This window comes from Lynx rufus, unplaced genomic scaffold, assembly GCF_022079265.1.
Source record: "Lynx rufus isolate CCGP_SWC_20201006 ecotype Redwood Valley unplaced genomic scaffold, mLynRuf1.p SCAF_8, whole genome shotgun sequence".
In the NCBI taxonomy this organism is placed as follows: Eukaryota; Metazoa; Chordata; class Mammalia; order Carnivora; family Felidae; genus Lynx; species Lynx rufus.
This window is the reverse complement of record NW_025814896.1, coordinates 11840180-11864200: the sequence shown is the minus strand read 5'-3', so window position 1 is coordinate 11864200 and position 24021 is coordinate 11840180. Positions and strand designations below refer to the sequence as shown.

The 24021-nt window shown below is 44.4% G+C and overlaps 1 protein-coding gene across 1 annotated transcript; it reads left to right on the top strand.

Annotated features, from left to right (window-relative positions):
* Positions 1–6321: 6321 nt before the first annotated feature.
* Positions 6322–22101, top strand: RNF114 (ring finger protein 114). The gene is made up of 6 exons (XM_047067987.1): positions 6322–6484; positions 12283–12433; positions 15042–15148; positions 15520–15634; positions 18859–18966; positions 20243–22101. The coding sequence occupies exons 1-6, from the start codon at positions 6345–6347 to the stop codon at positions 20306–20308; spliced, it is 687 nt and encodes a 228-aa protein (XP_046923943.1). The 5' UTR covers positions 6322–6344; the 3' UTR covers positions 20309–22101.
* The last annotated feature ends 1920 nt before the right edge of the window (positions 22102–24021 follow it).

Genomic DNA, 24021 nt, shown 5'->3' with positions numbered 1-24021 from the left:
AACTGAAGAACATACTCTCAGTTGGCCGTATCACAAAAATGTGAACCGAGATTTATTTAATTTTTTCAAAATGTTTATTTATTTTGAGAGAGAGAGAGAGAGAGAGAGAGAGAGAAAGCACACACGCGCATGTGCAAGCAGTCGAGGGGCAGAAAGAGGGAGAGAGAGAATCCCAAGCAGGCTCCACGCTGTCGGCACAGAGCCAGATGCGGGGCTTGATCTCACCAACCCAACTATGAGATCATGACCTAAGATGAAATCGAGAGTCAGCAACCCAACCGACTGAGCCACCCAGGCACCCAGCTATGTTACTTTAAATGTAATTATGCTGGAGGGCAAATAGGCAAGTGCAAATATCATCTGAAAAGACATGTTTCTTTTTTTCTTACTTAGAAGTGTATAACTTAAAATTTTTGATACTAGGAGATAATTCTCATTAAATGTTAATATTTGCTAGCCTTTGTAGTAAATTCTTTACATGCATTAAGTTTTTTGTCTTTTAATTTTTATTTTGAGTTATAATTGCACAGATCTTAACAAGTTATAATTCACTGAGTTTTGACAAATGCACTCACCATTTCTTTTAAAATATAGAACATTTCCAGGGCGCCTGGGTGACTCCGTCAGTTAAGCAGCCGACTTTGGCTCAGGTCATGATCTCACAGTTCGTGAACTCCAGCCCCACGGCAGGCTCTGTGCTGACCACTCGGAGTCTGGAGCCTGCTTTGGATTCTGTGTTTCCCTCCCTCTCTGCCCCTCCCCTGCTCACACTCTGTCTCTTGCAAAAATAAACATAAAAAAAAACAATAATAATTGAAAATAAATAAATAAATAAATAAATAAATAAATAAATAAATAAAATAAAATATAAAACATTTCCAAAACCCCAGAAAGTTCCTTCACGTCCTTTCCAGTTAAGTCCACACGCAGAGACAATCACTGTTCTTATTTCTTTCACCATGATTAGTTTAATCTGGAATGTCATGTAAGTATAATCATTGGGGTCTGGCTACTCTCAGCATCTGTTTGGGGGACTCATCCACATTATAAGTATAACATGTTAATAGTTTGTTCCATTTTATTACTGAGTGGTATTCTATTGTATGAAGATGCCACAACTTCTTTACCCATTCACATGTTGATTTACTTTTGGGGTATTTCCAGGTTAGATCTATTTGAACATTCTCTTACAAGCTACTATGAGCATTCTCGTACAAATCAAATCTTTTTTTTTTTTTAATTTTTTTAAATGTTTATTTATTTATGAGACAGAGACACAGCATGAGCAGGGAAGGGGCAGAGACAGAGGGAGACACAGAATGTGAAGCAGGCTCCAGGCTCTGAGCTGTCAGCACAGAGCCTGATGCGGGGCTCGAACTCACGAACTGTGAGATCATGACCTGAGCCGAAGTCGGACGCTTAACCAACTGAGCCACCCAGCCGCCCCTCTCGTACAAATCTTTTAATGGACATATGTTTATATATCTTTTGGGTAAAAATTTGTGAATTTTACTTAAATTTTTTCTTTAGGGAAAATTGGAGTCACAGAGTGGACTTTTCCATAAATGGTGCTGGAACAACTGGAAAAGCTAATGTTGGATCCACCCGTCACACCACATACAAAAATTAATTTGAGACAGATCATAGATCTAAATATAAAGGCTAAACCCACAAAACTTCTAAATGAACATGTTGGAGACTATCTTTGGGCAGATAAGGATTTTTTTTAGGACACAAAGCCTTAACAATAAAAGCGGGGGGAAAAGACCTTATCGAAATTAGAATTTTCTGCTCATCAAAAGACAATTAAATTTGCTTCAAAATAATGCAGGTGGTGGGTGAAGGGTGGAACTGAGGAGGGTATAGAACAAATAAAACTTCATAAGTTGATAATTAATAAAGCTGGGCAATAGGTACATGTAAATTTATCATTCCATTCAATTTACTTTTACATATGTTTAAAATTCTCCATAATAAGTTTTACAATGTGACATATATGTAAAAAAGACGCAGTTAAGAATATAAATAGGCAAGCCACAGACTGAGAAAAAATATTTGCAATACATATATCTGGTAAAGGATTTGTATCCAGAATTTACAAGGTGTCCAAAAATTTGGTAGGGTTCTAAGAGTTAGGCCTTAAATAGCTTTAAAGTATGTAAAGCTCAAAATTGCTTGTGTGCCACATGTGTGGGTAGGTCTATAGCAGCACTGCCCACAGAACTTTCTGTGGTGATGGAGATGTTCCATATCTGCTGTATCCAATACATAGCCGCTAGCTATAGGTGGCTATTGAGCTCTAGAAATATGACTTGTGAGACAGAGGAAATGAATCTTTAGTTTTGTTTTTAATTTATTTAAATTAAAAAAATTTTTTTGATGTTTATTTGTTTTTGAGAGAGAGAGAAACAGAACACAAGCAGGGGAGGGACAGAGAGAGAGGGAGACACAGGATCTGAAGCAGGCTCCAGGCTCTGAGCTGTCAGCACAGAGCCCGACGCAGGACTCAAACCCATGAACCATGAGATCGTGACCTGAGCCAAAGTTGGACGCTTAACCCACTGAGTCACCCAGGAGCCCCTAATTTATTTACATTTAAATAACCATAATATTGGATGGTTCAGGTCTATGGGATAAAGTCCTGAAAATAGAAGACATAAATCAAAGGGTATATGCTCTTGTAACTTAGATAATTATAGGGAAATGGCCCACAAAGGAGATTATATTGTCCATCACTGCATAACAAATGACCACAAACTTAGTGGCTTAAACAACACATGTAGATTATCTCACAGTTTCTGTGGGTGAGGAGCATGGGCATGGCATGACTCGTTCACCTCAAGCTAGACAAGATCTCCTTCAGATTTCCTTAGGATCATTATTTAGCTGAATAACTTTTTAAAGGATCTGCCCCCACCCACCTACCTCACGGCCCATTAGAGACCCCATATTTCTTCCCTGAACCTTGCAGAAGGCCTGGCACACAAGAGACCCTCAGGGACTCTTTGTTGCCTGAATGAATGAGTCTACGTTGGTGGCAAAAATCGAGCCTGCCAGGGAGCGCCTGAGTGGCTCAAGTGGGTTAAATATCTGACTCTTGATTTTGGCTCAGGGCATGATCTCACAGTTTGTGAGTCTGAGCCCCGCATCGGGCCCTGAACTAACAGTGCAGAGCCTGCTTGGGATTCCCTCTGTGTGTGTGTCTCTCTTAAAATCAATGAATAAAAAAAAACTTAAAAAGAAAATCAACTCTGTGAAGTCTTTGAGTAGGACCGACACCCCCACTCCAGGCTCACAGAAGATCTTAGATGATGTGGGCAGCCTGAGAGAGGCTGACAAGGGCTCCAGGAGAGGAAGAGACTGTTGTGGGAAATGGTTTCCTTGAGGACATTAAGAAGGGAAGGTTCGTTGATTTAACACACATTATTAGGTTGATTGTGGTTTGAAAAACAGCGAGTATGAGTGTGGAGGTGAGAACTGGCAACGCATTTGCAAGCTGAGAAGGGATAGGGAAGAAATTCTCACTGGGGATGCTTAGGAAAAACAGGAAGTGATGTAGCACATTCAAGCTAGTCTCAGCACTGATGGGGGGAGGGGGGATAGTGTAGGCTAGCGGTTCTCAAAGCATGGCCCCTAGTCCAGCAGCAGCAGGCCTCACCTGGAAAACTGTTGTAAATCCTTGGCCCTACCTCCACTGGCCTGCTGCATCCGGAACGCTCAAGGTTGGCTTCAGCAATTGGTGGTTTAAGGAGCCTTCCAGGTGACTGATACTCTTAAGTGCACAGGTCCCGAAGCCAGACTGCATTTGTTCAAATCCTGAGTACCATTTTCCATCTGTGTTAAAAGGTAACTGCTTCAATTTGCATAGCTGTAAAATGGGGATAGTGGAACCTAAGTCATAGGCTGCAATGAGGATTTATGTAAAATGCCTAGAATGATAAGCACAAAAAAAGTTCACTATTAATATTTCAATCCTGTCCTTTTGTCTCTGTGACCACGTGTATAAGCTCGTGGTAAGTTCATCTCAAGAGCCCAAACTGGAGGCGGTCAAACTGAAGCCCAGGTCTGGGGCTCCCCTGCCAGGGTCTGGCGGCAGCTACAAGGCTAACAGAGAGTCTTGTAAATACCTACAGCACGTCTCTGCCTCTGCCAAGGCAACCCCATCCCTGGAGGGGAGACAAGGCATATTTGGCTGGAAAGAGATCAGATGCATGGATGCCTGCCATAGGAACAGAAAAAAGAAACAGTAAAGTGTAAACATGGCCCCCCTTGGGCTGCTGCATATACGTGCCAAGTTATTTATTGGTGAAAAGATGCTCACATGGATCGCTAAAAATAATCCTCTTGCATTCAATTAACCGGGTTAACAAACAGGATTTATTTGCCCTGTGTAGTCTACAGACTGTGAGGCCTCTGTGGCCTTTCAGAGTGGAAGTGTAATTGATCAATGATTATCCTGGTTAAGAAAACCTGGTTAGAATTGTTAGGGAGCCTGCCTTTTAACAAGATGTATCTTTTGGTAAATGGGCTGGCCACAAGAGCCAATTTGGTGCAGTAGAAAGTGGAGAAAGTTGGAATTCAAAACATCTGGGCTGCAGGTCTGCCGCCTTCTTGTGAGATTCAGGTCTCAACTACCTCAGGAAGCCTCAGCTTCCCTGTCTACATAGAGCAGGAGTTGGGCCCCATCACCAGGGCCAGGAAGTGTGTGTACACAACACTGAAAAACGGTGACTTCCTGAGGGAGCCGAGCCTCCCATTTCTGCTTTCACTGGGCCAGTTCAGGGTGGCCGTGGCCTGTCTTCAACGCCTCTTGTCATCGCTACTTTCCCTTCTTAGCGTCAGCATGAATTAATGATTCTGTCTTGTTCCCATTGTACTTTTAAGGTGCTCTTAGAAATAAGGCAGATTTTTTTTGGAACGTAAGCTGGTACAGCCACTCTGGAAAACAGTATGGAGTTTCTTCAAAAAACTAAAAATAGAACTACCCTATGACCCAGCAATTGCACTACTCGGCATTTATCCAAGGGATACAGGTGTGCTGTTTCGAAGGGACACATGCACCCCCATGTTTATAGCAGCTCTATTGACAATAGCCCAAGTATGGAAAGAGCCCAAATGTCCATCGATGGATGAATGGATAAAGAAGATGTGGTATATACATACAATGGAGTATTACTCGGCAACCTAAAAGAATGAAATCTTGCCATTTGCAACTATGTGGATGGAACTGGAGGGTGTTATGCTAAGTGAAATTAGTCAGTCAGAGAAAGACAAACATCGTATGACTTCACTCATATGAGGACTTTAAGACACGAAACAGATGAACATAAGGGAAGGGAAACAAAAATAATCTAAAAACAGGGAGGGGGACAAAACAGAAGAAACTCATAATATGGAGAACAAACACAGGGTTACTGGAGGGGTTGTGGGAGGGGGGATGGTCTACATGGGTAAGAGGCACTAAGGAATCTACTCCTGAAATCATTGTTGCACTGTATACTAATTTGGAAGGCAGCTATGCTCACCACTATACCACCAATGCTATACTAATTTGGATGTAAATTTAAAAAAATAAATAAATAAAATAAAATAAAATAAAATAATAAACTGTCAACACTCGTAAAAAATTAAAAAAAAAAAAAAGAAATAAGACAGATTTTGGGGCACCTGGGTGGCTCAGTGGGATTTCGGCTCAGGTCATCATCTCACGGTTCGTGAGAACGAACCCTGTGTTGGGCTCTGTGCAGGCAGTGTGGAGCCTGCTTAGGGTTCTTCTCTCTCCCTCTCTCTCTGCCCCTCCCTCACATGCACTCTCTCTCTCTCCCCTTTTCTCTCAAAATAAATACATAAACTTAAAAAAAAAATTTCTGTTTGTAGCTCAGGAGTGGTCTCCCTTTAAAATTTGTTTGCCTAAAAAATAAAAGTAAGTAAAATTTGCCTAAGTTTAAAGAAAAGGCAACTCGATTTGGGGTAAAATATTAAGTAATGGTGATGACAGTCATGATTTAAATCGAGGAAACACCTGCAGTGACACAAGGCCTGTTCCAATTCTTCCGGGCTCTGGATGGGACTTCCACATTTTCCAGATTTCCCTCCTCTCACCCTCCCTCCCAGCCTCCGGTCCGAGGGCCAGGAGGAGTGGCCCATCCTCTGGCCCCTCCCCAGCCTCGCGCCCTTCCCATAAGCCACGCCCCAAGTGCCCCGGACGGCACAGCGTTTCACTCCGTCCCTCCCACCGTGGGCCGAGAGCCCCGCCCCCAGCGCGCGCCAGCCTACAACCTCCGCCCCGCCCCCTCGGGCTCCTCCTTCTCGGCCGCCGTTGCGCCGCTCTGCGCGGCAGCAAGATGGCGGCGCAACAGCAGGACCGTGAGGGTGGTGCGCAGCTGGCTGGGCCCGCTGCGGAGGCCGACCCCCTGGGCCGCTTCACGTGTCCTGTGTGCTTAGAAGTGTACGAGAAGCCGGTGCAGGTGCCCTGTGGTCACGTGTAAGCGGCAAGCCTGGGCCTGGTCGGGGGGAGTCTGGTAGGGAGGGGCGAGACCGGGCTGGGAGGGTTCCGGGGCGGAAGCTCAAGGACCGGTCTACAGGCGGCTCTTCGCGGGGCCCTCCGGGGTTCCTGAAGGTCTGTGGAAGTTGGCGGGGCGTGCTTCTCCGCCCTGCTCGCTTCCAAGTATCCCGCCGTCTGTTGAGCGCCTACTCTGTTCCAGGCGGCCTGTCAGGCTCCTTCTCACCCCCGATAGTGGAGTGGCACCCTGCTGGGGATTAGGGAGGGTCTCAAGTCGGCCTCGGCCGTAGGTGGGGCGCCTGGCTGGCTCCATCGGTAGAGAGTGCGACTCTGGATCTCGAGTGGTCAGAGTTTACTTAAAAAAAAAAAAAAAAAAAAAGTCGGCCCTTAGCCGCAGTTTCTATTGACTAGCCTGTGCGTCGCTCCTAAAGTAAGGCACGTATGGCGTCATGTCTCCAGTTCTGCCAAGTAATTCGAATGTGCACCGAAACTGGAAAAACGCTGAACTAGACTAAAAGAACAAAAGGGAAGTCTTGATAATAGATCTCACCAGTCTGCCTTTAACTGTGAAAGGGGTTGGGAGTTGCGGGTAGCGATTGTTGGCATTCCTACTTGTGTGCGAGGTTTGCTGCGTTTTTTGTTTGAGATTAACCTTCCGTGGCCTGCATGTTGCTCATACGCTGGTTAGGACGACTGAAGGAAATGTGTCTGAAAATGATAGTACAGACCCTGGGCTGGGGTAGGTGCCTTGAGGTTGGCGGGTTTTGAACCCAAACCTTGCTCCATCAGACACACAAACACACCTAAGTTGAAACAACTGTAGAAAATGTGGCCACTTCTCGCCGCTGGGAGTTGGCATTTCCTCGGTGGTCTCCCGCAGTGCTTATCATGGGTATCACCTTGGTATCGTTTTTAGGACACCTTTGCTGGAGAGTAGGCACGATAGGCGCCTGCTGGGCCTCACAGGTATTCTTATTTGTGCTGCAGTCCTGCAGAGGAAGAGGGTTGGCAGCCATTTTGCAGGTGAGGGCATCGAGGCTCGCAGGGGGCAGGCTCACCATTGTCTGACCCTTCCCAGATGAACTGCAGGTGTCTCCTTGCCAGCCCAGAGAATGATTGGCACCTGGCAAGGGCTCTCCAGCCACACGGACTGCTTTTTGCTTCTTCAAGTCCTCTAAGCTCTTTCTGGCTTTGGGCTGTTCCCACTTGCAGCTGAGTTAGCCTGGAACTCTTCATACCCCATCTGCATCTCCCCTGCCAACTACTGCACATCCTTTCCAGACTTCAAGTCCCCGTTTAAGCCACCTCCCTTATCACCATCCCTACTTAAACTACTCTGCTTCACTCCTGGGGCTTCCTTCGTCCTTACATAGAGCAAAACTCGAGATCATGAGGGCAGTGACCATATCTGTATTGCCCCTCTCTGTGTCCCCAGTGCCTAACGTGTGTCTGAGCATCCATCTTCCAATCTTCCATTCAGCCAACTAAAGTGTGTGCTCACTATGTGCCAGATTCTTGGGGCGTAGTAAGAAACAAGGTGATAGTGCCCTCAGTTTACAGTCTAGTGAATTGATGGTAGGTGAGACTAACAAGTGTTCAAAGTATTGTGAAACTTCATTGTGCGGTGGGAGGATATTACAGGGATCAAAGTGGTGTGGATGAGTAGGGGAGCGATTGGGTAATGGGTGGATGAACCGAGAAATTGGCGGTGGAAGCAAACTCATGTGAGTTACGGTGGAGGCTAGATAGCGTTCTCATTGAATCCTCTTTTCCTTGGATCAGCCCTCCTTTCTACATTTACCTAATTTTGGACCAATTCATTGGATTTCTTTTCTTTACTTTTTTTTTTTTTTTTTTTTGATAGAGACAGACTGAGCAGGGGAGGGGCAGAGAGGGAGAGACAGAATCGCAGGCAGGCTCCGTGCTATCAGTAAAGAGCCAGTCTCAGGGCTTGATCTTAAGAGATAATGACCTGAGGCAAGATTGACCTTGCCCGCTCTTAACTCTCAGTTAATCGACTAGGCCACTCAGGCGCGCCTCATTGGATTTCATTTACCATTAATGTTTATAAAGAGGCTTGATCTAGTGCAATTTAGCAACTGAAGAGCAGCAAAATTCGAGGTTTTATTGAGCCACATGAACCTTCCCCAGGTCAGAGGTCAAGGGGGAAGTACTGGGTTTTAAACCTTGGCTCTTTTCTATACTCACCAGGCTAGTTCGAGGTGTTCATCAACTCTGCTGATTGAAGACAGATAGATGCACCCCTGTGAGGGGAGCTAAGTCTCCCTTAGCTCTAGCCAAGTGCTTTTTGCTCAGCAAAAAGTGGCAGATATTTGCTAACGTCTATGCTTGGAAACCAGCATCTTTGTAGCTCTGGCTGGATGGGGCATTGAGTTTTTATAAAACTTTATTTCAAGCCCTAAATGACTGTGTCTCTGCAATTCAGTGGCATATAGCTGGAGAAGGGACTTTGTACATACCGCTGTAACAGAAAGGGTGGAGCACCTAGAAGACTGGACTAGATCAAGGCCCATAAATAAAAAAGGGAAACGGAAAGCCAGCCCAAGACACAGGAACCATTTAAAACCAGGCTTGCAAAGGAAATGGTCAACAAAACTAAAAGGCAAACAACAATGGGAGATGATATTTGCAAATGACATCGGATAAAGAGTATAAAAACCTATAAAGAATTTACCAAACTTAACACCCAAAAAACCAAATAATCCAGTGAAGAAATGGACAGAAGACATGAATAGACACTTTTCCAAAGAAGACATCCAGATGGCCAACAGACACATGAAAAGATGCTCAACGTCACTCCTCATCAGGGAAATACAAATCAAAACCACACTGAGATACCACCTCACACCTGTCAGAGTGGCTAAAATTAACTCAGGAAACAACAGATGCTGGGGAAGATGTGGAGAGAAAGGAACCCTCTTGCACTGTTGGTGGGAATGCAAACTGGTGCAGCTGCTCTGGAAAACAGTGTGGAGATTCTTCAAAAAATTGAACTACCCTACGACCCAGCAATAGCACTACTAGGAATTTATCCAAAGGATACAGGAGTGCTGATTCATAGGGGCACATGTACCCCGATGTTTACAGCAGTGCTTTCAACAATAGCCAGATTATGGAAAGAGCTTAAATGTCCGTTAACTGATGAGCGGATAAAGAAGATGTGGTTTATATATACAATGGAATACTACTTGGCAATGAGAAAGCATGGAATCATGCCATTTGCAGCAACATGGATGGAACTGGAAGGTGTTACGCTAAGTGAAATAAGTCAGAGAAAGGCATATGTTTTCACTCATGTGGAACTTTAGAAACTTAACAGAAGACCATGGGGGAAGGGAAGGGGAAAAAAAAACAGGGAAGCAAACCATAAGAGACTCTTAAATACAGAGAACAAACTGAGGGTTGATGGGTGGGGAGAGGGGAAAATGGGTGATGGGCATTGAGGAGGGGACTTCATGGGATGAGTACTGGGTGTTGTATGTAATCGATGAACCACGGGAATCTACCCCCAAAACCAAGAGCACACTTTACACACTGTATGTTAGCCAGTTTGACAATACATTACGTTAAAAAAAAAAAAAAAAAAAAAAAAGGCTTGCATGTTGGGCATGTCTCCGGCACAGAGTGGCTTGTGCATATTTGGTTAACGAGCTGTGTATCCTGGTGTGTGCTTGAAGGAAGGCTTGAAGCTGCTTTTACCTACCATCTAGGCTTCGTTTCTCTGGGACCCTCAGTTCTCTTGGGTTACTCTGGTGATCTGCCTTTGAGAAGAGGTACAATAAGTGATGGCCACAAGACCCTGTCTACCTCTCCAACCTAATCACTTACCCTCTCTCAGTGGTCTACCCATCATGGTCCCAAAGCCTCCCTTCCTGCTTTTTGGAAACCCCTTTGCACTTGGTATATCATCTCTGTGTGTACCTCTTTGTGTCCAGGTCTGTGTGGCTGTGTCCTCATAGTTTTGGGTCTCAGCTCAGAGGCAGAGGGCCAGAGAAAGAGAATCCAAAGCAGGCCTCACATTCAGCACGGAGCCTGACTCAGGGCTTGTTCCCACAACCCAGGGATCGTGATCTGAGCCAAATCAAGAGTCAGTCACTCAACTGACTGAGCCGCCCAGGTGCCACTCAAATATTACTACCTCTTTAAAGAAGCTCTGTATGATCTATGTCGGCTGATCTCTTTGCCTTGTTTTATTTCCTTCGTATACTTCATCTGTATTGGAAATTAACATTTGTGTTTTTCTCCACTTTGGAATATAAACATCAGGGTGCCTGGGTGGCTCAGTCACTTAAGCATCGGACTCCAGCTCAGGTCATGATATCACCGTCTGTGAGTTTGAGCCCCGCGTCGGGCTCTGTGCTGACAGCTCAGAGCCTGGAGCCTGCTTCATATTCTGTATCTCCCTCTTTCTCTGCCCCTTCCCTGCTTGCTCCCTCTTGCTCTCTCAAAAATAAATAAACATTAAAAAAAAAAAATCAAGACTGGGCTTTTGTTTCCTTCTCTGCTTTACTCTCAGTGATGAATCACTAGGCCCCCTCACCTTCTTCCAGCCTGGTCTGTTTCGTGTGGCAGTGTTAACACCTAGCTTAATGACAAAGAGGAAGAAAATCCTTAGAGACAGTAAAAATTTGTGAGATGCACAGGTTACCTTTGATGATACGTGTTGAATTCTTCCTAACAGATTTTATTATCCTGCCTTAAGTGTCTCAGGTTGGGTATGTAGCTGGGCTATTTTCATGTCTTAGTGTCCATTCTTTCTGTGTGTCCGTTCATTCTTATCTCAGCATTATTACCTGCCTAGTTTCAGGATAGAAACTTGGCCGTCTTTGACTTTCCTTCTCCAAACTCAGTAAGCTACCAAGTACTGCTGACTCCCCCTCTGAATCATTTCTTCACTTAATTCACTGTTGCCTCAGGCCCTCAGAATTCCTTGCCTTAGCTGTTTGGTTCTACTTCAAGGCTCCTGTCTTTCCTCACCTTAAAAAAAAAAAAATGAAAACCAAGAACTCTATTGTCCATGATAACCTCAGCTATTTTTCTAAAACTTGGATTTGGCCTTGTTGATTGATATCTTTAAACATCTGGGTTCCTACTGTTTCTGAGGAAAAGTGTTAGACTTTTATTTCCTTAGGTGCATCATGAGTTTTTTAAGTCTAAGGGCCTAGAGTATTCTTCCCTTCTGCAGTTGAGCTCTTTCTTCTAAGGCTGTTTCATGAATGCTGCCTTTGAAGTCTTACCAGCCCTGACCTCCTTGGGTCACAACTAGTTGGTCTTCTCTCTGTGTCCTCGTGGTGCTTTATATTCACCTCTAATGGTAGCACCTCGTGTTTGTGGTGCATTTCACAGGTGCTTGACACTGTACTAAGAAGGGTCTGCTATCCATATCCCATTCCAGTAATCCCAGAGGTAGCTACTGCCGTCTCCATTTCACAGAGGAAAAACCGAGGTTCAGGAAAACTCCCCCAGATCCCTCAGTGGCAGGTACTGAGGTTTGAAGACTGTGCCATGACCCCTCTCACCGTGTACCATGATAGTTGGCGTTTTGTTTTGCATTTGTTTCTGTTGGTGGACCTGTGTGTGCTTTGCAGGACCTCCACCCCCTGCTTTTCTGGCCTGGGAGGACTCCGCATTTGAATCAGGAGTTAGGGAGCAACGTGTTTTTAACCCATTACTCATTGACGTCTTTTTAAAAGTTTATCCATTTTTGTTGTCTTGTCTCCACGATGCATGACGCAGGTTCTCTGTGTGTCTTGTTCTAGCTTTTGCTCTGCATGCCTGCAGGAATGTCTGAAGCCGAAGAAGCCTGTCTGTGGGGTGTGTCGCAGCGCTCTGGCACCTGGCGTCCGAGCCGCGGAGCTCGAGCGGCAGATCGAGAGCACAGAGACTTCTTGCCATGGCTGCCGTAAAAATGTATGTGGAAGTAAAACGGAAGTCGGTGTCCTTCTGCGATGAGGGGGTAAAACACAGAGCTGTTGCCACGTGTTTCTCAAGTTAGAGCATGACTAGGTGACTAACAGCACGTGTGCATGCTAGTTATCTGCAGCCGTGGCTGTGCTGTTTGATTTTAATACCTTTATTGGTTTTGATTTGCTTTTTTAAGAGTTGGTTTAGTATATTATATATCGTAGCTTTGGAAACTAAAACGTTATCCCATTTTGTTCCTTTAAAAGACGCGCTTTTCCAAGATTATGCGTAACTTTAGATTATAATGACAATGCTATTTATTTATTTCTTTTTAAATATGTATTTATTTTGAAGGAAGGAGCACACACACGCGTTTGCAAGCTGGGAAGGGTCAGAGGAAACCCCAACAGGCTCCACACTGTCAGCGCATAACCTGACGCAGGGCTCTGTCTCCTGAACCATGAGATCAGGATTTGGATGCTTAACTAACTGAGCCATCCAGGAGCCTTTGTTTCTTAATTGTTTTAACATAAGATGAGGTCATCTCAAAAAAGTTATCTGCTGTAATGAGTTTGAGGGAAAATTTTGTCATCTGTGTCAATATAGATACAAAACTTAATATTTGAACTTTTTAGCACTTGAAAGGAATCATGACATAAAGGTCAGTATGAAATTATTTGATTATAATAGCAATACCAAACATTTGAAGTGCATCCATTCTGTTGTATAATCTTGTTAGAATCCAGTGTATTTAACATCTATAATAAAGGAGAAATATTATTCTTATTTTCCAAGAGATACACACAGCCTTACAGGTTTTAAAATCATTATGATTTTCTTAATTTCAGATCATACAAAAGTATAAAATAATGTAGGCTTGTTTCCTACTCTAGAGATTACCTTTTTATTTTTTTAATGTATTTATTTATTTATTTATTTATTTATTATTTTTTTTTTCGACGTTTATTTATTTTTGGGACAGAGAGAGACAGAGCATGAACGGGGGAGGGGCAGAGAGAGAGGGAGACACAGAATCGGAAACAGGCTCCAGGCTCCGAGCCATCAGCCCAGAGCCTGACGCGGGGCTCGAACTCACGGACCGCGAGATCGTGACCTGGCTGAAGTCGGACGCTTAACCGACTGCGCCACCCAGGCGCCCCTAATGTATTTATTTTGAGAGGGGGTGTGAGTGAATGGGGGTGGGGGCGGGGGCAGGGGCAGAGAGACAGAATCCCAAGCAGGTTCCTTGCTGTCAGCACAGAGCCCAGCACAGGGCTCAGCACAGGGCTCAATCCCACACACTGTGAGATCGTGACCTGAACCAAAATCAAGAGTCATATGCTTAACCAACTGAGCCACCCAGGTGCCCCCAGAGATGATCTCTTTACAAGTGATTCAGTTTAGGAGGCTGCAAAACATTTTTTGCCCTTTGACAAACGCAGATCTAAGGTTTTTACCAAATACAGTTGTCAGAATTTTACAAAATAGGATCATAGTATATAATTCTAGAGCTTTTTCTCATTTTTGAAAAAAAATTTTCACTTAATGACTTACTGGTGTAACGTGTCAGTTTTGTTACTTTAACACATTAGTGTGGATGGCCATAGGATGGATATACATTCCCATCTCCTTCCTTTCAGATTGATTTAGCACTTAGGGTACACAGTGGCTACTGTTCTGAACAGGGATATTTACCATCCCTTTTAATTGGGAGCTCTTTGGTTGGCAGCTCGAAGTCAAGTTCTTTAGCTGGAGGTAAGACAGAAAGAAGCATTATGGTAAACCAGAGCTCAAATATTGAAACTTCCTTTTTTTCTTGTGCCTTCCTTTAATTTTGGAACTCAGGATATTGAAATGAAGTTACCCGTTACTTTATGCGTGATGGATTTTTCTTTTTCTGTATACTTTTGATATTCTCCATTTTAAAGATTAATGTTTGTATTGTATCATATCTCTACGTGTATTCTGCCTCAGAAAATGTTTATCTTCCCTTTACCTCCCCTTTTTCTTCATTCCTTATACTTTTTCTTTCTTTTTAGAACACCTGCAATGAAGCACTCTCCTCTAGGTTTTCTCTTTTCAACTTGTAAAGGCTAGATTCTGTAGGAGAAATAGAATTCACATTTCTGGATTTCTGTTTTTTGTTTTTGTTTTTTAAAGATTATTTACCACAGTCTGGAATTCTGTACCTTAACTAGAATTACTGGTCTTTATCTCTTATACTTAAATGATTACTTTTTGCTGCTGCACATAATAGAATGTGGTTCTTGGCTTGCTGTGAAGAGGCTAGTTTAAATGCTATGTGTAAAACTTTTAAACCTTCCCTGGGTTTGGAGTGTGTCTGAGCAGAGAGCATACCTTGAATACAAAAACCTCTAGGAGAGTTATTTTCGAGTGGAAGCAGACATCCTGGATTGGTCAAGTAAGACATCAGCTTTGGTATTAACAGAGCCCCTGCAGCAAACGTGGTTTTAGCCCTGTCAGCATAGCTGGGAGTCTGGTGAGATTGTTTGCCAGGGTGGTACAGGTCTGGTTTTCACCTTGCCCTTGTTTTGGGACTATGTGGGACCTGGTCCAAGGTCTGACTAACTTGTGGGCTGTCATTCTTCCTAAGTTCTTCCTATCCAAGATCCGGGCCCACGTGGCTACCTGTTCCAAATACCAGAATTACATCATGGAAGGTGTGAAGGCCACCACCAAGGATGCCTCCCTTCAACCAAGGTGAATGACTCCCTCAGGTGGAGGTCCTCTTCTGCTATGAAGACAGTGGACACTTTGCATGTTTCAGGGTTTAGTTGTAGGAGTTTGGGGAAGTGGATGTATAGTTATTATTCAGATGTATGCTGGCTACGGATGTATAACTATTATCTGTCCGTTTTCGTTTTGGGGTGGGGTGTGGAGAACTCTGATGTTCACTTCAAATGTTAGCTCTGCTATGAAGTTATGTTCAAAACAGTTGATGTGCTTCTGAGGTAATTGTCAGAATCCCTGTCATAACACTTTGAACTCTGCTCCTTTTTGGAGGTATGGAGATTGAAGTGTGGAAGGGTACTCACAAAGAGATTTCTTCTGTTCTGCCTTTCATCTTCCAGGAACGTCCCAAACCGTTACACCTTCCCTTGCCCGTACTGTCCCGAGAAGAACTTTGATCAGGAAGGGCTAGTGGAACACTGCAAGCTGTCCCATAGCACGGACACCAAATCTGTGGTAAGAGGAGCTTTTTATGGAAAAAAATTAAACAGAAAAATGAACAGTAGTGCAGCGAACTCCTGTGTACCCTTCACCTAGATTCACAGATTGGTAACATTTTACAGTATATGCTTAATGATACTCTGGGTGATACTCTACATTTTGCTAGCCATTCAATAATAAGTTACAGATACCATGACCTTTTGTCCTACACACTTCAGCATATACCTCCTAAGAACAAGAGCATTTTCTTCGAAAATCACGTTTTTTGTGTTTGTCACACTCAGGAGATGTAACTTTGACATAATCTGATATCTAATATAAAATTCATGTTTAAATTTTAACAATTGTAGGGGTGCCTGGCCAGCTCACTTGGTGGAGTATGCGACTCTTGATGTCGGGGTCGTGAGTTGGAGCCCCACGTTGGGCTTAGAGATTACTTTAAAAAAAAAAAAAAAAAAGTGGACTGCCCTTGAATTTTAACCATTGTTACGTCCTTCATAGCAATATCCTCCTGCCCCCAAGTCCTTGATCTGTGTGTTACACGTAATTGTCATGTCTCTGGTGCTAGGTCTTTCTTTGCCTTCCATGACCTTAACATTTTTAAAGAGGACAGGCCAGTTGTTTTGTAAGAGGTCCTTGGATTTCGGTTTGTGTGTTTTTTCATCATTAGAAGCAGGGACGTTCCATAAGCGATGTGTCCTCCAGATGCCGCTTCAGGGGTCATGTGATATCTGTTGGCCCCTTTGTTGGATCGCTTGGTGTCCACCAGGTATCTTCTGTGTAAAGCTGTCATTTTCCTTTTGAGAGTAGTATCTTTATAGTTGTGGGGAAAGGGAATGTATATGAAATTATGGTGCACCTGAGCGGCTTAGTCAGTTAAGCATCCGACTTCAGCTCAGGTCATGATCTCACAGTCTGTGGGTTCGAGCCCCGTGTCGGGCTCTGTGCTGACAGCTCAGAGCCTGGAGCCTGCTTCAGATTCTGTATCTTCCTCTCTCTCTGCCCCTCTCCCACTCATGATCTGTCTCTCAAAAATAAATAAACATTAAAAAAAAATTACTAGGAAAGTGTTTATCACTCCTTTAAGTATCACAGACTAGGTACGTAGGGTTTTTTTGTGTTTTTTTTTTAATGTTTGAATGTGGTCCTTTTCAGTAGTATTACCCTTTCCTCTTTTTCCTTTCAAGTAAGTTCTATACCCAACATTGCGGTTTCTGGTACTACAACCTAATTTTCTCTTTTTTCCCCTCCTTTGGCTTTCTGACATTCCTGTGGTTATTTTGTCTCTGTTGAAGCCTCTCTTCCTTCATCCATTGGCCCTCTGTTCTATCCCTTCTCCCTTTACAGAACTCCTTCTTAACTGTTGATGTTTCAGCCCTTCCCTTTGGAAGTGACCTCCTCCTCAGTCTCCTGACCTGACCCATGATCTAGCCCCATATCCACAGCTGCCTGCCCAGCTCCTTCCACCAGGAATCTTCCACCATTTCAGATTCGTCTTTTGCTAATCCCTTTTGTTACGATACCTTCCTTATTACTGGTGGAGTTCCATCTCTAAGCTGACCACTGAGGCCTGCTTCTCCCTGTCCCAGCTCCTCTCTGTCCATCTCTGAATTTTCCATTCTAGCCAGCTGATCGCCTGTAATGCCTGTACTGCTGACTCCTGGCCTTTCCTCTGTGCCATTGCCAGTCTTGTGGAGCACCCTCTCATGTTGTGTCTTTCCAAATACCTCCCAGTCTTCAACGCCCAAACTGACTTCTTTATTATTTTATTTTATTTTCATTTTATTTCAGTTTTTTTATTTTTTAATTTACTTAATTTATATCCAAGTTAGTTAGCATATAGTGCAACAGTGATTTCAGAAGTAGATTCTTTAATGCCCCTTACCTATGTAGCCCATCTCCCCCAACCCCTCCAGCAACCCTCTGTTCTCTATATTTAAGAGTCTCTTATGTTTTGTCCCCCTCCCTATTATATTAGTTTTGCTTCCCTTCCTTTGTGTTCATCTGTTTAGTATCTTAAATTCCTCATATGAGTGAGGTCATATATTTGTCTTTCTCTAATTTCACATAGCATAATACCCTCCATTTCCATCCATGTAGCTGCAGATAGCAAGATTTCATTCTTTTTGATTGTCGAGTAATACTCCATTGTGTGTGTGTGTGTGTATACCACATCTTTATCCATTCATCCATCAATGGACATTTGGGCTCTTTCCATACTTTGGCTATTGTTGATAGTGCTGCCATAAACATGGGGGTGCATGTGTCCCTTTGAAACAGCACACCTGTATCCCGTGGATAAATGCCTAGTAGTGCAATTGCTGGGTCATAGGGTAGTTCTATTTTTAATTTTTTGAGGAACCTCCGTACTGTTTTCCAGAGTGGCTGCACCAGTTTGCATTCCCACCAGCAGTGCAAAAGAGATCCTCTTTCTGCGCATCCTCACCAACATCTGTTGTTGCCTGAGTTGTTAATGTTAGCCATTCTGACAAGTGTGAGGTGGTATCTCCCTGATGAGTGATGTTGGGCATTTTTTCATGTGTCTGTTGGCCATCTGGATGTCTTTGGAGAAATATCTATTCATGTCTTTTGCCCATTTCTTTACTGGATTATTTGGTTTTTGGGTGTTGAATTTGATAAGTTCTTTATAGATTTTGGGTACGAACCCTTTATCTGATATGTTTGCAAATATCTTCTCCCATTCTGTTGGTTGCCTTTTAGTTTTGCTGATTGTTTCCTTCTCTGTGCAGAAGCTTTTTATTTTGATGTGGTCCCCATAATTCCCAAATCGACTTCTTATATGAGGGCTTTTCAACGTCAGCCCTCTCGTCTCAGCATTTACTTTGTAAAAATAGCACAGAAGGTTGTGTTTTACTTCCTCAGGTTATTGTTCATTTGTCATTTCCTTGTTTTTCTTTGTGCTTTTGGATCATTTTGTGTGCTGGGTCAGAAGGCCATAGTCTAGGCCCCTACTGGGCTGACACATTGTCCTGACCACAGTAGGGGGTCAGGAAAGGGTAGTATCATGGCCAAAGCCATTAGGCACTCTCACGTGTCCTTTGACCTGAGTGGGAGACTGACAGTGTTTTCTGGGATACGAACGTACCTATGAAGGAGTGGCCAGGCCCTAAACTGATGTGTCAGGAAAGCTGCCCTGGAAGAAAGGCCAGATACGGGCCACATAGGGCTAATGTTAGCTCAAAGGTCAGGTGCCTGAGACCGTGCTTTTTTGTTGAAAGGTTTGTCCGATATGTGCCTCGATGCCTTGGGGAGACCCCAACTACCGCAGCGCCAACTTCATAGAGCACATCCAGCGCCGGCACCAGTTTTCTTACGACACTTTTGTGGTGAGTCTGGAGCCCGGGGCCTGATCTCTCCCCTGGGGTAACAGCACAACAACATCCTTTCTCTTACCTGGAAAGCTGTGGGTCCCATTGTTGAGTTTTGTCATTGATGTGATGGGCTCCCTGGAACAGCAGCTGTGTGGTCTATGTTCGTGAGCCCACTGAGTGGTCAGAGCCTTTGTTGTGTCTACAGTGAGACATGATGTAAGATTGCTCCTGGGTTTTCTTCCAGAGGTTTTTCCCACTTTCTTTTGGTATGTGTAGTTTCTGCCCGTTCCAGCACCTGGCTTGGGATCCTGAAGCTCAGATGCCCATGGGACCAGGCAGGTAATGGAAATGGTCTCCCTGAGGATTTGCAAGCCAGACGGCACCTGACGCATGTCGTGCTGCCATCAGCTCCCGCTGACAGCAGTGTGTAGAGACACAGGCACAGCATTGCCAGTTTTCTCCGTCTGTCCCAACCCCAAGAAGCTGGAAGGGCGGAATTCCATATGAAGTGTCACGTGTTTTTTAGAGCATCTTAGGTCAAAACACATCCACTTGCCAAAAGTAGTCATCCGGTTTGTGTCTTTTCCCTAGTGCTGAGTGGTTTGAAGGGACCCACTGTTGTGTTAGCATTCTAGTAATAGATAAATTTGGCCAAACCCTTGAAGTAGAACGTTTGTTTGTTTGTGTGTGTATATATATATATATATATATATATATATATATATATATATATATATATATATGTATGCTGTGAGGATTTTAGAACAGCATTCAGTCTTAATGGCTGTGTTTCAGGACCCAAGAAGGAAAGCATGACTCTTTCCTAAGTTGTCCTAAGAATGTGTATTCTCAGTCTAAGAGAGTGTCTGAGATCCAGACTTCCCAATAACTGTCCTTTTTGTTAGTGCCCTGAAGACAGATGAAATTCCCGAGTTGTAAGGAAGTAGGTAATTTGGCCTCGTTGAATTAAAAGTCCAGTTTCACTGCAGGGAAAGTCCTCCCATGTGAGCACTCGGTCTGTGCCAGGCCCGCGCACAGGTGCCCTGTGGTCCTCACAGTCCCCGTCTAAGGGAGCCATCAGTGTTCTCATCCTCAGGAGGAGGCGGCAGAGGCCCAGAGAGGTCGAGCGGTTTGCCCAGAGCTCCGTGGCTGGCACCAGAAACAAGCTGGGATCCATGCTGGGCCAGGCGTCTCCGGAGCCTGTCACTGGGCCGCCCCGCTTCCCCCATTGAACGACAGTCTTTGCAGCTGTGACAGGTGCCGGGGCCAAGGGTCTGTGTTTCACCCTCAGGATTACGATGTTGATGAAGAGGACATGATGAATCAGGTGTTGCAGCGCTCCATCATCGATCAGTGAGCGGTGTCTACTGTCCAGCTCGTGCTCCAGAGCGTCCGTTGTGTGTTGGGCGTGGAACCTGTGACTCCTACACCTTCAATGTACAACAGACCTGGAAGTGAGCTGTGGTCACTTCTGACAGGGAAAAAGGTCCCCAGGTCAGAGCCGTCCCTTCCTTTGGGGTCTCCCCTACTGTTAACTCTGTCATGTGTCTGGTCTCTGATTGCCCTCAGCTGCTCCCTGGAGTTTCTGCTTCCCCTTCTGGAAGAGAATCCAGGTTCTCCACCTACCCTTGTTTCACTCTCGTTCCTCCCCTTTAGTGTGCATCTCTCAGGTCCTCTGAGCCAGCCAGGACCTGTTCTGGGTCACGAATAGCACAAATGAGACCAGCACCTCCCTCCTCTCCTTGTCCCTGAGGTGAGGTGTGTGAGCTCTGGCAAACGTGTGTCCCATCGGTGGTGGAGCTCCTTCTGTGCTGCGGAGGTTCTGTTAGTTGGTCCTTAGCAGCAGCTGCCGGAAGCTGGAGTGTCCCTCCTGGGAAACATTGCAAAAGGCCTGTTGGGGTGAATGTTCTGGGTTTAGCACGATCTGATGCTGGAAGTTTTGATTAGTTCTATTTTCCTACCGCTCCTGCACACCCTTAGAGTTAACTGGTTCAGTCTTAAATGCCTGCATGGTGCCTTTTTAGGATAAGGTGTAACCACATCTTTTTAGTGACAATAAGTGTTTCTAGGTTAGGAAAGTTAAACTCCATTTATCCATAAGTGGGGAGGAGGGTCAGCTAAGAGCAGTGCGAGGGCCGTAGCTTTTTGGTTCTGATTTTCGAACTAACATGGTATTTTCAAAGGACTGCGTCATGTTTGCCTCTCTGTTTGGGAACCTGCTTACATTCTTGTCCTTGAGGCACGAGAAGGAGTCCTCACATGAATAAGAAGGAAGAAGTTTGGGGACTCCAGTAGATACTCTAGTTATTTTATCTTTTCTTTGGTAACTTAGATTAAACTGAGTATCTGAGTATTGCTTTTCTATCATAAATGGTTTCCTTATGAAACTGATTTCCATCTGTAAATCAGTGTGTGAAACCTGCCTTGTAAAGCAGAGGTCATGGGAAATCTGGTCTCACAGCCTGCTGTCTCCTTTTGACAAGACGCACTGTTAAAAAGGCAAACACAGCTCTTGTGAGCACTTGTTAATGGAAACTGCTGGAAACTAGCTCAAGAAACTTGAAGTTCACCATGTTTTGCGAATATTAATAAATACAAGGCTGAGAGCGGTGTCAGTCTAATCTGTAGGAACATGACCAAAAGACGTGGACTTAGGTTCATTGTTTCGTGTCAGACCTCTCTACTCTGAACATGGGAAGTTTTTCTGGTCAGTGGCTGAGGTTGTAAGTGGCAGGGAGCTTTGGGGCCTGTGAGCACCGCTGTTGTGGGCCTCTCCCTGCCTGCCAGTGGGGGCTGCAGACGCCTAGTGACCAGCAAAGACAGGGCCCTTTGCTAGGCAAAATAGTCTTTTCGAATGTGATGTTGCTTTGGAGGGCCCAAATGTTAAGGTCAGCGCCTTCACTGTGATTTCTGGAAAAAGTTCACTTAGCCCTCCCTGACTGGAGAGGTCTGAATCTGGAGGGAAATTTGACAAAGCCTTCATTTGAGGGAACGAATGACTGTCCATCTCACTAATGGTACCAAGAAACTGATTTCCTTGTATTAAGTGCACTTCATGTATTTCTAATAAGATGACTTTCCAGAAAGTGAAATTTGTTATGTTCTGGCTTTTAAAAGGTGAAATATAAATAAATTTCATAATTTATCCGATTGGCAAGCTGTAATGCCTGTTTTCATTAACCACTTTTTTTTTTTTTTTTTTTTTTTTAATTTCAAACGTTTATTTTGAGAGAGGGAGAGAGAAAATCCCAAGCAGGCCCTGCTGTCAGCACAGAGTCTGACACAGGGCTCGACCCCATGAACCTCGAGATCGTGACCTGAGCCGAAATCAAGAGTCGGACACTGAGGACTGAGCTACCCAGGTGTCCCTCATTAACCACCTTTTTGCTGAGGTTTGGGCCTGAGGAGACTCCAGAAGATTGTTGCTCTTTCTAAGGAGACATTCTTGTTTGTCACAAGTCCCATCTGGCTCTGATCTTTGTTCTGACGCTTTAATAGTGGGGCCTCACTGAGCTTGTCCTCTCTTGGAAATGAACACAACCCCTACTTGTCACAGCTGGGAGTTCTGGTGAGGCAAGAAGTGATCGTGCTCCATGAAATAAAGCTTTATTTAGACACGTGGCTTCAGCTCCATTCCAATGACTTAGCATCCCCGAGATGTTGTAGTAAAGGGTTTTGTGCATTAAGATCTGAGGTCATGGCATGTTTGTTCTGCATGCTGCCACTGGCTGTGGGACATCTGGCAAATATTTTCCCTTTTTAAATGTTTCCCTACAATAAAATAGGAGTGATGTTTCTGGCTTCTAGTTTCTTTATAAAGTAGGAGATATTTGCTATTTACTAACTAGCTGCCAATTACTAATCCCTTATCAATTTATAATTACACAGTTAACATGTGCCTAGCACAGTGCTGACACATAAAAGATGCCTAGTAAATAACATATATGCCTGAATGTAAGGAAGTCATTCATTTTTCCAGTAAGGAAATTTTTAAAGTTTTTTGGCCAAATTGACTATAAGAGCGTTTATCACTGCAAATGAACTATTCAAATGTCTATTTATTTTTAATTACATATATTTAAAACAAATGTAGAAGTGTTGCTTTCTTTTATTTAAAAAAAAAATTTTTTTTTTAATGTTTTATTTTTTGAGACAGAGAGAGAGACAGAGTATGAGCAGGGGAGGGGCAGAGAGAGAGGGAGGCACAGAATCGGAAGCAGGCTCCAGGCTCTGAGCTGTCAGCACAGAGCCCGACGTGGGGCTCAAACTCACGAACTGTGAGATCATAACCTGAGCCGAAGTTGGACGCTCCACCAACTGAGCCACCCAGGCGCCCCTAGAAGTGTTGCTTTCATCTAGTCGTACATTTCCAGGAATAGCTGCATCTTAAAGTTCTTGGGATTCAAGGAGCAATGTACACAAAACCCTGGCAGGACGCCTGCTGCATTGTGGGCACTCAGCTCCTGGACTTCTCTCCCTGGGCTTGTCCGTTCCGATCCCAATCCCATGGGAACCTTAAATTTAATACGGCCCAAACTGAATTCAGCATCTCCAGCTTCCTCCCTCCATGCCCCTCCCTCTTTATCATTCCCTCTTGCTACGGACAGTACCAGCAATCCATGAGTCTTCTTACCCCTGCATTTATACCCCCACCTTTGGCTAAAGCAGTTAAGTCCTGGACTCCGGTTACACATCAGGAAATCACAAGGTCTAATGCTACACACGGCGGCAGTCCTTGAAGTCCTTTGTCATCCCAGACAGATCAAGAAAATGGCATTTGAACCGAGACCTGAATGAAACAAGGGACAAGCCTGCTGACCAGGTAGGGAAGAGCGTTCCTGGAGGGAATGTCCAGAGGCCCTAACGGGAGCCTGTGTGTTACACTGGGGCAGGGCAGTGAGGGGGCAGTCATGGGAGCGTGTCAACAGGCGGCTGCTGGAGGGGGGCAGATCTGGGGCTTTTCTCTGGGTGAGATGGGAGCATTGGAGGTTCGAGTGACAAGACCTGGTCTAGGTTTAAAGAAGATCCTTCTTCTGACTTCTTACGACTAGACAAAATATTTTTACTTTT

What these genes read in the sequence shown, in the direction of transcription:
- RNF114 (XM_047067987.1), top strand. Translation starts at nt 6,345, where the DNA reads ATGGCGGCGCAACAGCAGGACCGTGAGGGTGGTGCGCAGCTGGCTGGG. An exon ending in CAGGTGCCCTGTGGTCACGT is followed by an intron (nt 6,485 to 12,282) that starts GTAAGCGGCAAG and finishes GTCTTGTTCTAG; the next exon opens with CTTTTGCTCTGCATGCCTGC. An exon ending in GCACGGACACCAAATCTGTG is followed by an intron (nt 15,635 to 18,858) that starts GTAAGAGGAGCT and finishes TTTTGTTGAAAG; the next exon opens with GTTTGTCCGATATGTGCCTC.